The 17355-nt window shown below is 40.6% G+C and overlaps 1 protein-coding gene across 6 annotated transcripts in view; it reads left to right on the top strand.

Moving 5' to 3' along the window:
- nrxn2b (neurexin 2b) overlaps nucleotides 1–17355 on the top strand; it is a 784571-nt gene that overhangs the window by 431956 nt on the left and 335260 nt on the right. For all 6 annotated transcript variants that reach the window (XM_065950814.1, XM_065950813.1, XM_065950811.1 and 3 more), the window contains one exon: nucleotides 6415–6534. In XM_065950814.1, the coding sequence (XP_065806886.1) occupies nucleotides 6415–6534 (120 nt within the window). The remainder of the gene's footprint in view (nucleotides 1–6414; nucleotides 6535–17355) is intronic.

Below are 17355 nucleotides of genomic sequence, written 5' to 3'. Positions count from 1 at the left end.
GCATATTCCCTTATGATATTAGTGGAATATATCAGAAACAGTTGACGGCTCTGGTTTTTTGTCTCAATTCTTTGTCATAATAGAAAAATATTAGACCATAGAAAGCTTGAATGGTGTGCAGCAGTCGGGGATGTATTATCATCCATCAAGCAGACAAAAACTCCAGCAAACCTCTGAGGTCTCTCTGAGAAGAACTGATCGTATCTGTCCTGTTGTGTGTTATTGAAGGGACATAACCAGCCACCTCCACATAGTCCATGCTGGTTGCGTTAAGGAGCAGTTTGCTCCCATCTAGTCATGATTGTGTTTCCGCGGCCTGTCTCAGGAGTGATGGGAATTCAATTCAGTTCAATTCAGTTCAATTCAATTCAATTCAATTCAATTCAATTCAAATTCAATTCAAAAAACTTAATTTGTCCCCGGGGGGCAATTCAAAGGCACACAGAGCAGTAAATTAACAACAGTGCAGGTAAACAAAACATTTTAACCTAAATATAAAGTGTCAATTTAAATACAACTTAAAGCTTAAACTTAACTTAAAAATACAAAATATAAAAGAGTAGATATAAGTGGACAGTGATCAGACTAACAGATGTAAACAGATGTAACCAGAACTATGTGCAGTAAACGAGAAATATATATATATACAGAGCTATGTGCAAGTAGGCACAGGATAGTAGGATAGGAGGCAGCCATCATGAGTATGCGTACTGTATGTCTAAATTAAAAAAATACTTTATCTCCAGCCTTTGAGTTTCACCCCACTACATTGACTGCACCTGGGTTTTTTTCTTCTTTACTTTTTAGCGAACCATCAAACTTCAATGAACAGTCCAGGCTTTTATTTACCTCATGCTATGAAATGACCCAGCATTATATCTGGACAGATGTCAATACGAGACGGGCTTTTGATTTTTTCCAAACACAACTTGTGTACAGAAAAGATGGGGAAGATTCTAAAGTTGTAAATTAACACCAGAAAGAATATATAAATGTGCACAAAATTAGGATTTCGATACATTTTTAAATTAAAATGTTTGACTTATTTGCTCTTGCTTTGTAAGACAGCCCACTTGATCTCAAAATAAGCAACACAGTGCATAGCGGCCTCTAGGTGAGAGCTGCCGTTAATTGTCAAAACGTGCAGCTACACAAGGCTAGTTAAAGGGACTGGGCCTTAAATTGGGATGAGCTTTTACGTTTTATTTTTACGGTATATGATTCTTAAACACATAGTTTATGGTTTTGATTCTTTAACACACAGTTTATAATTAAGCATGTTAACTTAGCTTTAGCATGATGTAAGATAAGATAATACTTTATTGATCCCCACAGGGGAAATTCGGGCATTGCAGAAGCAAAACAGAGAAAGAAGTACTACAAAATACACAGGATAGATAAGATATATGATATGTGTGCATATTTATTTCTTAAGAGTTTCTACACAGTTGGCATCCTATTTAAAAAAATAAAAATAAAATAGATGTGTTTTGGGACTTTTTGTGTCTTTATTGTAGAGATAGGACAGTGGATAGAGTCGGAAATCAGGGAGAGAAAAAGAGAGTAGGGAATGACATGCAGGAAAGGAGCCACAGTTTGGATTTGAACCTGGGCCGCACACTTGGAGGACTACAGCCTCCATACATGGGGCGTGCGCACTAACCACTGCACCACCAGCGCCCCCATTTGATCTACTTTTTTTCTATTCAGAATATTAATACAAGTATTCGTTTACTTTACATGTACAATAGATGCCATCCTGTGATTTCAGCTCTGTAAAGTGAAACTTTTACATCTGATAGTTTTCTAGTGTTGATTGATCTTCAACAGTCGATCGAATCTCTGAATTCTGAGTTTCCTGAAATGCACTTTTTTTGTCTGGATATGAATCTGTGCCAAAGTCCTGACCGACTTGCTTCTAAGGTCATTTCTAGTTCGTGGAGTGAGGGTAAAAAAAAAAGGGGTCCCTCCGGACTAAAGGCCAGACAAACAAAGGGCAGAACATTGAGCTTGTTCTTGTAAGTCTCTACTGACTCAGCGGATTAAAAAACAAAACAACAGGACGGGGAGAGAGGGAAGAAAACTGAGACCAGGAGAGTAGGTGCAGGTACATAAACAGTGCTGCTGACTCACTGGAGCTCAACAGGGGGAGGCACAAGGAAATGAGGCCAGAGACTGGAAGAAACATCTAAATACTTATAGTGTTTGTAGCTGCAGAGGATGGGTACACATATTGTAGCAGGGAAAGCAGCAAATAAAAACACAGTTTAAATGCTTTCCAAGACTGATTAAGAAGAAAAACACATGCATTTATAGATTATATCTAAAGTGCAAGTTTAGAAAATGTACCATGAGAAATTCCCAGCCACTCTCACACCTTGGTTCAGGTGGTGGTCGCTGCAGGCTGAAGATGCTTCAGACATCCCTCTCTCCAGCAGCGTTTTCTGTAAGCTTTTCCCGGGGGATTCAGGGACTCCCAGGACAGACGAGATACGTAATCCCTCCAGCATGTTCTGGGTCAACCTGCAAAGTCTCCTACCAGTCAGGAGTGCCCGTAAAAAAAAAACAAACTCCAAAGGCACCCACAAGGCATCCTAATCAGATGACCTGAACAACCTTAGCTTGCTTCTTTAGCAGTCCAGTTGTCTGACCTCCTAACTTGTCTCTAAGGGCTTCAGCTGCATTCACATGGATTCAGGCGGACGGCAGACAACAGGCAGGCATCACAGTCTAGACGGCACTGGAAATACAGTATGAAATAATGGCAGAACGTGCTCCATCCGGGGGTTCATATTGTTAAAAAATAATGAAATAAGTTAAAGTGATTGTAAACACATTTGTCTCCAGCAAGGACAAATAAACACACAGTTGCTTTATCCCTTTTTTCATGTTTTTTTTCCCCCACCATTATATTTGCTTTGTGGTCCAGATTACAGAAATGGTGTCTCCCTTGGTAATAGAGAACAGAATCAGTCCCAGAGAGCAGCAAACAGTTGAAATGTTCTTATTTTGAACCGAAGTGGGGCTTTATCTATTTTTAACATCTTATCTCTTTTTCACTAAAGCATCATCCAGTTACATTTCTGATGTGTTGCCCAATTCTATTCTTAGAATTGCTGTGATTTGCATTTGTCTATTTTTGAGAGTGAGAGTTGTTGTTTGTCCTGTAGTTTATTTTTATTGGCAGTAAATATTTAGTGTACTCTTCTTTTTGTGCAGCTGAGCAGGTTCTGTTTAAACATTTAGAATCTTGTGTTTTTGCAGGAACACTATGAATGCTATGAGTTAAAAAAAATGTCCCAATGCAGAGTAGGAAAACACCCGACATCATCTGTTTTATTCCCACAACTTTTCTCTCAAGATGCAAGGCCTGAAGATTGGTCTGTGATTATAAAACTGTCCTTGTTCATTCCAAATTGACCTTGAACCAACGGGCAACCTTCAGTGTTGGACTTACAAAAAAAACTGTAGTTCCTTGAGTGTCCCCTTGAGGCTGAAGAATCCCCTGCAGATCTCTTATTAAAATGCTAATTTTCTAAGTTTTCTGCCTGGTTCAAAAAAGAATTTAGCATCATAAGCCCCCTTCTTTATTTGTTCACACTGTCAGGGATATATCTATTTTTAGAACACATCAGTTTGTATTGTATTTACACCTAGAGTTATGCTCAAATTTGCATAATTAGGGGCGGGCTGAGTTGACTGTCAGAAGGTGCATAGTAGCTGTTTGCCATGAGGCTTAAGGCCTGCCTCAACTCCACCTCTTTGCCTGTTGCTAGCTTGGTCAAAAGTTAGTATTTTCAATATAGCGACCGTTATGGTTGGTCTTCAAAATGCTTCTTCAGAAACCAGTGGCTGATGTCACTTAGAGTACGTCCATGTTCCCTTTTAATTTCCCCTTTTTCTGGGGGTCTTATACCCAATGCAAATCTCAGTTTTCCTCTGTCCAGCTCGCTGTATGTGATCAGACTATACTCAACAATCAGAAGTGGTTGACAAGTGCTCTCCACCTGTCAAGTTTTATATAGATTTTTACAATTCTAGCATGCCAAAATAAAAACATTACAAATAACAAAAACTGTCGGCTCCAATAAATACGGTGAGCTTTGTACGCTTTGCATCCTGCAGGTTGCAAAAGGTTGCTCTGTGTGATCAGTCCTGAAGTAAGCAGATGTTTGAGTTGTCATCCAGCTGTGACACATAAACGCAGGTGACAGCGGTGTTTGTTCAATTAGCATGTTTGTGTTTTGTCCTACCAGCTCGCTATTTTTTTCCTAAAAAAATTATTTAAAGCAAACAAAGCAGATGGAGTGTAACGCTTCAACAAACCCAAGGCACCTAATAACAGGTTCTCAGGCAGCTGCACAAAGGTAGTGTTTTAGCCAATCAATAGCTGAAGGAAGCATGAGGAAGTGATTACATGACTCTTATTAATTATGACAATATGCTTCATTAGCTCCTCCAGGGAACCTTTTATTAGTGAGTAATTAATGGGCCAATTAGAACTACTAACAGAGCACACATTGACATTGAATTTAAGAGGACATATCGGAGCAGAAAGTTAAACCTCTAACAGATTTATTTTTTTGTTTTTGTTTGTTTGTGTTTATTATTTACTTGCTGTCTTTTTCAGGGGGGTCTTTTCTTTTAATTGGGCCGTTCGTAAATGGCACAGTAAGATGTCTGTTTGTCTAAGCGACGTCAAATTAGTCTAGCGCTGAACCAAGGGTCTTTGGAAATGTTTGTGTTTTAATTGCAATTTTAAAGAGAATCCCCGCCACCAGCATGACAACACGACAGCCACATCACACGCTTAGTTTTAGAACAAGACTTTCTGCCCACGGCTTGATCTGCATCCTAATCTCAAATCTATCAGTCGGCTTTGTCCTCGTCTAATTTCTGAGAACAATCGTCGGAATCAGGTTTCGTTTGGAGGAAAGCCAGTGGTTATCTTGTTTGTATTTTCCATCAAATTAACTTCTTGTAATAAGATAGGTAACAAAGGCAAACACTTGAGTCATTGGCCATATTATGCCCGTTAATAGGACAAAGCCTGGAAGGTCACTAGTATGTGTAATCTGGATTGAAAATATGAGTTCTTGGAGCGCTCCGTCATATTACCCGTGTGAATAAGTAACTGGAACGCCTTAGAGAAATTACAACAGCGGCGCTTCTAATTGACAATTTAAAATGTCTCCAGCCATCCATGAAAGAGTAAGGCACGCAACAACAGCAGAGAGCATCCCCACAACACACACTACACTAACACAGACTAGAGAGATATGCTGTACCCAGACTGACTCAAGCACCACTCATTTACAATCGTGCCCTGAGCCGGCCAATCACAGCAGGTTTTTAACCTTTAATTTAACATTTAATCATAATCCATTCATGAACGGCTTTAATCCAATCAATGATTCCTTTTGTTATGCTTTTGATTGGATGTTTAGCTTGCGTACTTGGTTTCTGGTTATCTGGTCTTTTGAGAAGAGAAAACTATCGACCCATTGGTTTCTGAAGAGGCGTTTTGAAGCCAAACTATGGTTGTCGCCATATTGGAAATGCTATCTTAACCACACTTTCAGTGAAAAGTAACAGCCAAAGAGGTGGAGTTAAAAAAAGTGCTTAAGAAAAATAAATAACTAAATTAGTCATTTGTGTATAACTCATGTGGGCCTTTAAAGAGGTCAAAAAAACTGGTGGTGGTATTAAACCAGCAGAGCAACTAAAGCAACCAAGATTTCACATAGAGGATCCTTAATCCCCCTATGATGTCTGCGCACTTGTTAAGGTCCTTTTGTAGGAAGCCAAGCTCCGCCCCCAACCCCATCTTTGGTTAAACCAGGAAGTAGACACAGCAGTCAGGTAACTCAAAGGAAAAGATGAATGTATTAATCTCAACACCTTAAAGTAAAAAACAAATCGAAGATGCAGCATTTTGATTGATTTATTCTGTGGACTTAATCAAATATAATTTGCGATGTAAATTTAAGTGACTTAAAATGAAGACAACATCATGTGAGTGTGGAGGCATATAGCCTCCTTTTGAGTGGCCGAGTCCATCACAGGCTTCAACAATGTAAGTTCAGTTTTATAAATAATCCCCAATCTGTACCAATACTTGAGCTATTGACACTTTATTAATGTTTTGAACCAGTGTATACATGTTTATTTCTGGTGTAAATGTGATGGGAATTTTAATAAAATTACATATTTGGATTCCTTGTGCTGCCAGCCTCTGGTGGTCACTCATGGAACTGCAGGTTTTTTTTGCACTTCCACCTAAGGTTGCCCCACGGTTGGAAGTTGACTGCCAGCAGAGCTGCGAGAGGGTCATGCCTCTGGGTCTGCAGAAGATGCAATAAAACTTGAACATGTAACTCATTAAACACGCTGAACATGTTTCTGTTTCTTCAGGACCGAGTACCACCTGTACGGAGGAGTCCTGCTACCATCAGGGGGTGTGTCTCCAGCAGTGGGAGGGCTTCACCTGCGACTGCACCATGACGTCCTATGGAGGATCATTCTGCAATGACCGTAAGTCAAACATTCTTAACGTTTCCTTGGTTTGAATGTGTGCTGCTGGAGTAAGTGGATTGTTGCTAGATGGAGAGCTGATGCTAGGACTCAAGCTTAAGCATTGCACTGGATATTGAGGCTGACAAGATGGTTTCATTCAGACTTTAAGTTAATGTGTATTTAAACACAGGACTACAAACAAGCTACATTTTAAGATCCAAATATTACTCGACAAGCCCTCATTATCTCACTTTGCAGGGGCAACAAGCAACGCACTACACCCAACATTCACTCAGGTAAATATATTTGCACCTGAGCGATATCCATAGTTACACTTCATGGACTGTAAAACTTATATTTCACCGTGTTGTTGGCTTGTCAGCTCCCTGAGGCACTGTTCCCACATGCTGTGAGGAGAAGTAGTGATTTTAGTCCTGTGTACCTGCCATGTGACCCCCTGCTGGGTGGCTGGCAGAGAGGGAGTTCAGGAAAAGGAAGTGTGGAGAGGGGGAGCAATAGAGATGCATTGCAAGTGTGTTTTTCTCAAAGACAATTTATAGGTTGTCACTTTGTATTTGTCGCACTGTAAAAGCAGCTGATGATTGGACTGAGTGCCAGGTTATTTTCCATTTAGGTGAAAACAAGCTGCATTGGAAAGGCTTCATGTTTTCACTTTGCTTTTTAAGAAATTAATTGTTTGGACTTCTTGTCAGGAAACTTGGCCGCATTGCAAAAGCATTATGTCAAAAGAAAACCAACTGTGAAGTTTGATTGATTTCCTATTTGCCAGGGTGTCTGGTTAAGTTGAACTTCAGTACGAGTGGAGGGATGTCTTTCATGTTTTAGAATAGCGCAAGAGTTACTGCACTCTCTGGACCTGGAAGCAGAGCCTTTTCACTCCAAACTTGTCAAATACAGCAGCTTTTCTGCCCTGCTTTGCCAAAATACAAACCTGTTGTTAAGCACCTAGTAGCGTTTCCGTCCAGTTTGTCACTGTCTTGATGTGGCGCTGGAGTTGAGCTGGAGAGTTAACTTTAGGGTTTGATAATACAGTGATACAAAAAAGAACATGGACGTAGTCTCAGTGAAGTCACCCATCTGTTTCTAAAGAGGTATTATGAAGCCAAACAATGGCGGCCGCAATGTTGGAAATGTTGACTCAACCTAAACTTCCATCAATCTAGAAACAGGCAGAGACGGGCTTTAAGTCTTTTGGCAAAAAGCTACGACGTGTCAATCTGTTTGTCAAATCCGCCATGCCCCAAATTATGCAAATATATGAATTTTTCTTATATTGGAAATCATGAACAATCCATTTCAACATTCGGCCACACCTCTGCACAGGGTGCAACAATAAAGACATTTTTTTTTGAAAATGTACTTTTATTTTTAACCAGTCTGTAAACTTGTTAAAGCTGTAGACATCCGCACTAGAGGAATCAGCCTCAAGTGGACATTTGATGAACTGCAGTTTGTGCATTTTTTTAAACCGTGGAGTTTGTCGCATGGGTTTAATCTCTGAATGACTCAAACATAAAATTTGAGTTTTGGGGCACAGTTTGAGCTCTGTTGGGAGAGAACATTGCAGTCCAAGCCCTTTCCTCCCAACATTTCCTGTCTGCCTTCCTGTCTCGCATGTTTTAACAGAAATCAAATTACTCCCTAACCTTTGACATCTTAAAGCTCCTGTGAGCAGTAATTAGTTGTTTGTGAAACAGGCTGAAATTAATACAGGTGCCTTATTATGACTTGCAAAAGCAAACAAGACCATCAGCAACAATTCAGCTTGTTCTTTATTTGTTATTATTAAGCCCCGAAAGTTGGGTAGGTGTCAGATGACCTGCATGCCGCACAAGTTTCACACTTTTCATGGCAAAGATTCCCGATCAATGATGTTGGGAAAAGTGAAAAGAAAGCAAGATTATATTAGTTAGGAATAACTGCTTACACATGTAAAGAACCAAATCTCTGAAGAGATAAGAGGTGCAGCTTTGTCCACAGGGGGCGCCTCATTTGTCACAAACTAAAAAGTTCCTCACAGGAGCTTTATATGAAGTGAGTACTTTGATTAGTTAAACTCATTTAAAGACCAAACCTGGGGCCGTCTGCTTGGAGAGGACCACATCCCTTGTACCAGGGGCAGGCACACTAACCACTTAGCTACCAGCGACCTGTCAGTTAAACTTTGTTTGTTATTTCTGCCCCGCTAAAATCCTAAAATCAACTCTTACGAGTCTAATTTTGAAAAGTTAAAGACATATAACTTATTTATAATGGATACATAGACCTCTTTATGTTAAAATTCTAACTTCATTTTGCATGTTAAAAATAGCTAAGTTGACCGCTAAGCCCCTGCACATGCCAAAGTGATGCTAGTGATAGCTAAGTCGTCACATTTTGAAGCTAAAGGCCACTGAAGCTGCTGTAATTTACAAAAGGTTGAGTGAGAATGTTTCCAAATGCAGAAATGTTCAACTTGATTCTGAATTCAATATTGAAAAAGATGAGCATATGTTAACTTTAACAGCAGTTCAGACTATATTTATTGTGCAGTGAGCTTTTCTTACACATAGCTCATGTACAATTAGCATTCAGCAGTCCTCACAGACTCCATTTAAAGAGGGGCAGAGGCTGGGTGACGGGTTAATAGACTTGTTTGCACTAGTCTTTCTTTGCTTATTAAGTAGTGGGTTTCTTTTAAGCCACTGTGTGTTTCACTCGTGTTGGCGTGTCTTTTGATTGTCGTTGCCCTTGTGATGTTGCCTGCCATGTTGGCGAGAAAAGGAATATGAGCGGGCTTGACAGTAAGGGGATGATTAGCAAGTTGCTCCTTTGGCTCGAGCGAGGATAAGGCGAGAAGTGCTCTTTCAGCGTGACAGCCGCGCTGTGATAAGCAGAGAGATCCCTCGCTGCTTGAGAGGGGCAGAGCAAATGATGAAGAGAGATGAGGGAAAGAAGAGGGGGGCACTGAATGTTGCATCGGAGTTGTTGCCTGTGGGGAGCGTTAGCAGCTTTTTTTCGGTGCTGGTTTTCAAAGTCGACAGGTAGATGTGTAAGGCACTGGGGGAGCAAACAAAGGTGTGTTCTGTTGAACCACCTGAGCGATGTGTCTGGCAGGAGTGAATGTGTTGATTGGAGGAAAGGAGCCAAACAGCAGCCTGAACAAAGACACTGTAAAAATGCAGACAGTTACTTCTAAATATTTAGATTTCCATTCAAATCTTGGACATATTAGTTTCAACGCTGATATTACATTCAGGTATTCAGAATGTTCCACACTTTGATACTATTGGATACCATGTGATTTAAAATGGTGCCATATGTCAGTAACCAAAAGTACCAAAGCTTTAAAAAAAACTACAGATCTTAAGCCTTTATTTTTAACCAAAAGCTGCCTTCAAAGAGAGAGAGAAAGAGCACTGTCTAAAAAACAGAAAAAACATTGGCTATGTTTCTGTACTGAAACATTGCCAATGTTTTTTATGCAAGCAACACACTGTGCAGAAGTTTGGCTGCAATTTTTGCTAATTAAAAACCAAGAAATTACCCAAAGATGACTACTTGGGACTTCTCTTATTGTTGCTGTGGTGTCGAAATAGCTATTAGTAAAGTTTGATTTTTACTAGTTTTATATAGAAGTTTAAAATTCTTCATGACAAATATATATATATATATATTTTTTTTTAAACATACAGTTCTATGGCTGCTGTTTAAAGTTCACTCCTCCTGCTGTGTTTGTTTTTTCATCTTGTGCTGTGTTTTCTTGTTGAGATGTTGACATACTACAGTATAACACATGCACAATTACTGTGACTGATTTCACACTTGCATTTACATGTTTATATCAAAATTCATAAAAAAAAAAAAGACTGCTGTGAGGCTCTTGTGCATCAGAGACCTCAGAGGTATTTCTTTGTCCTGAGGGGGGCGCCAAAATCAACCCAAACAAAAGTTCCTCTCGGGGGCTTTAATCAAAGTTAAGCTGCACGTTGAATTTAACTGGGGCAGCGAAATCTCATCTTTCAAAATAAGGTGCACACACAATGCGTTATACAACATTATGTCAGCCTCTCGAACACTGTGCATGCATTGCTATGGCCGCTTTCTTTCGCAGAGTGCTCGTTCCCTCCTCTCTTCTGCAGCTCCACATCTCAAGACCAACTCTTCTCTCTTTATTTCTGCCAACTTGAATTATTCCAAAGAACACATTTCATCTCTTGACCTCAAGAGCCCGCCTCAACTTTACCTCTTTGGCTCCTTCTCTTCATCGTATTCTCTTTCTTCTTCTTCTTCTTCTTCTTTGCGTTTTCAACTCCTCTCTCATGGAACAAGAAGCCGTGTATCCTTGAGCCTCTTCTGTGCTTACACAATCACTGATTCAACATGATTTCTGAACTTGCCAACCTTTCTGGGAATTTTCCTCCTGCCTGCTGTGAAAACCAAGGTAGGACACGTTATACAAGGTAGCATTTTTTAATTTTTGTGTGTAATGGATCTTCCAGGTCTGGAGGTTCTGCATCTTGAAAAAAAATCCAAGATCAAAAAGCTTTCTCCCTTTCCGCCGCCCTGTGCCCTTGATCTTTTCCTCTACATATGTGACTTGGAGAGCTTTGAAAAAAGGTTTAATTCCTTGTAGACTTCTCCATGTAATTATCTTCCTGCAGCCTCTGAAATGAAAAAGCTTGTACCCTACTTTCCTGTGCCTGCGTTCAAAATGAGCCGGAGCGCCGGGATAAACAGGTGTGTGTGGGGGGGGGGGGGGGGGGGGTGTTGCATCTCTTTGTAGCTTTTATGAAAGGTACAGATGCATGTCATCAAAAGAAGGGGCAGAAATAAGGCCAGTGGAAATGAATGAAAAAGAGCGGGCATGCCATGTGATCGCACTCTTTATCTCTCCCTCAGCAGCCTCACTGTGAGAAATCCACTCTTGCCAGGCACACGCCTGCTCCCTTACATACTACAGATGCAGCACCGTCCTTTTCATTTATAAGAAAACGCTTACTTTAATTTTCCTTCAAAGCACAGTGGAGATCTGGAATATTGATCACATGTCTGTGTGTGGACGGCCTTCTGTTATAGTTGTTGTTGCAAACTTAAGAGTGGGTGAATGAATCAGCTTGTGTGTGTGGATGACTCTGCTCGAATTAAACAGCATAAACCTGCTCAGATAATGCCGACTGGCAGAAACAGTCACATCGGTTCATCCTCTGGAGTCAGAGTTGTCATAAAAGATGATGAATATATCTGTGTGTATTCATTGGAAATATGAACAGAAATATGAATGACAATAAGAAATAGAATCAGCAGTGATACATGAACCGGGGTGCAGAATATTTTATAGCTGAGGTGATGTCAAGAGAAGCAAATTAATATTAAATAAATAAATATGAAATGGAAATGTAGAAAAAACACACTATATGAGAGATTTTATTTTTATTTTTTAAGATGTATTTATCTGCAAATAGAAGCTGCTGATTCTGTAACACTGAACGACACATTCAAATAGAGGAAATCTGTCGAGTGGTCGTGGGAAAATTAGGAGTAAACACATCTGGATGTCCATGCGGGGGTTCACCTGGATTTGACATCAAACAGGGTTACATCATTACTTTTAACCGTCCCATAAACTAGTCACCTTACTTTATTCTTGATTCATTTGATGAAATAGTTTTCTTTTTTGTTCCTTTAATTCCCACATAAATTCCCTTCTTTTGTAAAAAAAAAAAAAAAAACGTACTCATGATGAGACAGCCAATCAGGCTGCAGCACCATCAGGTGTCTGAACAGCTTTATGTGCAGTGAATGAGCTGTCAATCAAATGATTTAAGAGTGATCTTCCTGCTTGTTAGTTTTATAAAATTTCTGTTATTTTCACTTCTATATTTGCCCACACATATTGAACTGTCTTATTATCTTATTGGTAATTAAAATGTGTAGAAGCAAGAAGAACCTATCCTTTCAGTGAAATGTAAATGACATCCCCATGACGCCATAACATTCAACCTTCAAATTAAGACATACTTAAAAGTGAATATTAACGAGGCAAAGACTGCTCAATAGAGAAAAGCTTAAGTATAATTTCCTCCGTTTCTGCAGACAATCATTTGTTTCTCTCTGGCTGGAGAGGTTGTCAAAATTATTGACACAGCGGTTATTATTTATGAATGCAGATTCACGCTTGACTGGAGGAGATAGTAAACGGAGAGAAGAGGTTCTATTGTGCTGCATTTCTCAACATCGACGTCTCACGCTAGCTAAACCGAGGTCATTTGTCTCTATTGACTTGTTATCACCTGTTGGACATCAGCCAGTAGTGTTTGCTACACCTTTGATGAGGTGGAGGTTTTTCTCTCTGACAAAACACTTCACCAGGTATGGAGAGAAGTCCGGTGCTCATTTGAGTGAGCTTTTCCTTTTTTTTTTTTTTTTTGACTTTGAGAATGAAAAGATAATATTGAACCTTTAAAAGCATCACCTGAGCTCTTTTTTTAAAGGAAGGATGTGCAACATTTTACACATAAATGTATCATAAATCCAGTCTATCCTCTATAAATGTGTCTCTGAGTCATGACTGTCTACAATGAGGGAGAAGCTCGAGTCCTGCTGGCTGTGTTGTTGTCAGAGCCGTGTTTACATGGACGGGACGGCCGGCTCCTCCCCTTGTGTATAAAAGCTGTTTTAGTCAAGAACTAGAGAGAAGAAGAAGAACATACTCACTGATTATTTAGATGTCATATGTTTTTAGATCACGCTCATTCTGTGTACTCATTCAGTGCATGCAATGTGAAGCTACGAGCTAACTAAAGAGCGCTAACATGAGCATGCTAACACAACAATGCAGGACACAGGAAGTCGCAGCTCGAGCAAAGGACAGTTTTGTCCGCCGTTAGCGCTAAACTCCTTCATGCAAACGTGAGTGGAGAGGGGTTGGAGGTGTGTCCTGGTGGAGAGTGGAGGATTCAGAATAGCGGAGGTGTCGCCACACAACATTTTGTTTTGGTTTCAAGCTAGTGCTCAAGGGCGACATCTACTTGATCAAAAAGTTGCACCTTTAAGTTTGTCCTTTAACTGAGTTTTGTAGTCATATAAAGTCCTAATGCAGTTCTTGATGCCTCTCTACTCAATTTATGTCGATGTACTTATTGTATATGAGAATCATTTTTTGGAACTACATTTAGATTAAACTTTTGGTTTGAACTTTTTAGATAATAATGCATTCTGTCTAGAGAAGAGGGCAGGGTCTTCAGAATCCTTCTGGATTTTGGTAAATATATGGCCATGCTCAGGTACATGCAGCTGTTGATATCTCTCAGGCATTGTTAAAAGCTTCCACGTTGTTTTCTCTCTCTCCCCTGAGTCATCAAATATTCATGTGTTTTTTTGTTTTTTTTTAGTCGTATTGTTTTATTCATTAAAAAAAGGTTTGCCGTAGGGGCATCCAATAATGGGATAGAAATGGTCTCAAACTTACTAAATGCTAAGTTGAAGCATTATGTAATAAGTTTCCACTGTTGAAATGTAATATATGGAAGAAAGATGGACACCTTGCAGCAGTACAACACTCTGTTGAGCTTTACATTGACAGTCAAATCTGGAATATAAATTGTACCAGTATCTATAAAACTCACTGTGTTTTTTGGTCTCCCAGAGGGGGAAACGTTTAAACTATCTTCCTGAGTGATAATTTCCCAAACGTTCAACAGCGTCCAAAATGTGCAGTTTCTGTGTAGCTCGTTTAGTACCATCTGTTTTTGCCATGTGGAGTTTGCAGGTTGCACTTCTATTAGCTACTGGTACTGTAGTTGGGCTCACAGCACTATCCCTAGGACATTTCCCCCAGACAAGCTGGTACACTTCTGCTGGTCCCTTGTTGTCTTCAATTGAGGAGTCTTTTTAATTAAACCAGCAATTCACAAGTGTTATTAAAAGTTGTTTAAATGACCCAGCCTGGTCAGCACCACCACGTTTCCCAGCACAGTTACCGTACGACTTCATTGGATAGCGTCTCAAAGCTTTCTATTAATTTCCTATGGAGAGCCAGAGAGGCAGTCAGTACATATTGGGATCGTTGCGGCGAGTTTTCGAGAGGGGCTCGAAGAATAGACCAAAACTCTGATCTATGCAAATGAGTCCGGGGACCGCCTGGAGTAACTGCACATTTATCCAATCAAGTTCATCATTGAGTAACTTACAGCGACAAACTTGTCTGTTCAGAGTAACTGCAGAGGTCCAGGAAAACATCGGAACAAGCCCACTTTTCAGTGTGTATATGCCCATCAAACGATCCTTAGCGTCCTCGCCTGAAACGGAGTGGAGCCGTACAGTTACTGCAGCACACGATTAATTGGGGGGTGATTTTCCAATCACATCAGGTGGCTTGCAGTGGATGATATTAAAGGCTGCACTTGCGGTCATGACGGCACATTCTATACCAGTGTATTTGTTGCACCAGTAAATGGACGCATCCCACTTTTTTAAAGAGAAAAATAGGTATTAAAAGTGCATCTTATACACCAAATTTTTTACAGTACTTTCTGAATGATCTGGTCCAGCACCGGATTGAAACCTATTTCGTCACCATTTCCCCCCTTCCTGAGTCATTCTTATCTGCAGTCTCCTTTTTTTTTTTCCTTGCTGGCATTGCTTATTTGTGAGGGTCCACCTGACATGACAGATAAGCAGAGACACCATTGGAGAAAAACCCAGCGGTTCTGATTGGCAGAAAGTTTATATGGAATGTGATCACAATAGGCCGGCGTTAACACGGTTACTTTTTCCCCATGCATAGAAGAGAAGCTGCACACGCTCACTTCTGCTGAATACATTTGTCAAGTTTCTGTATCGCACTGCCTCCGAGCTGCTTGACAGTTCAAACTGCTGCGGCTGGATATGTTTTTGTGTGTGTTTTTTGAAACGATTCAGAGGCACCAAAACCCAACAGAGCAGCTCCCATTTTAGGGGAATAGAATTGTTTGCACCTTTTCAGTGACCCCCTTCTGTTGGTCAGCTTGCGATGACAGGCCTGTGGAGCTGCACTCAGGAGAGGCACGCAGGCCTGGAGGAAAGAGCTGCTACAAATGGAATCCCTCCTGTCTACACACAAGGGGTGTACTGACTCTACCTTTCAACACAAGTACTATCACATTGGATCATGCATTCCATCCTACGACGTCTTTTCTGTTCTCATTAGCAGTAAAAACAAAAACAAAAAAAAAACACCTGCTGTAAAATGGGGAACACATTGCTTTCAATTGGAGTTGTTGCAGATACTGTACCACTATGTTCATGTGCACAGACGCCTTAAAGGAACAACACAAACAGAAAGGCTTTTCTCAGTCCCCCTCTTACACACACACACACACACACTAGAGAGCATTTGTTATTCAGCAGCAGCCTGCGGTGATTGACTGGTCTATTTGTCTCTGCGTAGCGTATAAGTGGGCCACTTGGTATTCTGCCTTATTCATCTGGAACCAACTCAGACAGAGATGCTGTGTAAGTGCGTGCAGTACGAGGGGCTTTGTTTCTGTCTCGGCTCCTCTGTGTTCTGTGGATGTGCGAGCGAGAGAGTGAGCGAACCAAACAAGACGGAGAGAAGAGAGGAGGATGCGGCGAGGAAAGGGGGGGCCGCGGTCGTCTGCGCCATTCTTTATGTAACTGTATGCATTTCGCAAGGCGTTGGCACAACATGTGCATGTGTACAATGAATCCAGCTGCTGGTGCATAGTGCTGTCAGCCATGCTAATTGAGTGCAGAGTGCTCGTGTGTTTGCAGCATTGCTGATTTCCATCTGCCTCCTCTCTCAATCCTTTGCCTCTACTTCTTTTTTCTCAGTTGGGATTTACTTTAGGGCTTTACTTTAGGGCTTTACTTTAGGGCTTGATAGGTGCAAATTGGTGCAAAATGTGACACTTTCTACCTTTTTATTTGGAAACTCTGTAGGATTTAAAAGTACTTTTCTAGTCCCAAGAGGGCCCTGTTGTGTTGCTTTCAATATGTTTATGTGAATTTTTATTCCATTAGAAAAATACCTCTATCTCTGAGCTGCATTCACTGTCATTCTGTGTTTTCTAATTGCTCCATTCAAACTCAGTTTTGGTGCCATAACACCTTAAGTGAATAGACTTCAGCAGTTCTAAAGGAGTTGCACACCCCACTCAAGTGTTGTACTCCTTGCTCTCGCTAGCCTACTGTTAGCCTGATAGGCTTGATAGGTTTCAGCAGACATTGGTCACGCCTAGTCCCTTCCTACAATCTCTTCCTGCTGAACTTTAATGAAAGCAGATTACTGAAACACACTCACACTCATCCTGTGCAGCGACTCCGCAGGTGATCATTTGCTCAGTGCGTCATTCCAAGTGCAACAAGAAAATGGGCAGAATGGCTTAAAATCAGAAATGTAGTTTAAAAAAAAAAAAAAAAAAAAAATCAAAGATGGCTCCAGAGCTGATTCATGAATCCAGCTTCACCGAGTTTAATGCACCTAGTTTAGGCTTAACATCGATTGTGAGGCTGTGTTGTGATGAAGGTCACACTGGCTTCTACACGCGCTCACAGCTCTACACAGCGTGGATCAGGACAGACTTAAGGGGAGGCTTTAGCGCTTTCAGATTCCCATCAGCAGCTGAAGTCACTCAGCTCAAACTCAGGAGGAATGAGTAAGCCGAGCTGCAAACCTCTCCTCCAAGCCCCTGATCCAATAAGGCAAATCAACTGTTTTCAACCAAGAAACCGTCTGGGAGGAAGACAAGCATGGTTATGCATGAAAACTCACTCATGGAAGTGTCTCACTTTTTTTCCCTTTCTGGCTTTTATTTTCAATGACTCACTTAATTTTTG

This window comes from Labrus bergylta, chromosome 22, assembly GCF_963930695.1.
Source record: "Labrus bergylta chromosome 22, fLabBer1.1, whole genome shotgun sequence".
Taxonomy (NCBI): domain Eukaryota; kingdom Metazoa; phylum Chordata; class Actinopteri; order Labriformes; family Labridae; genus Labrus; species Labrus bergylta.
This window is presented reverse-complemented; position numbering and strand designations above follow the sequence as displayed.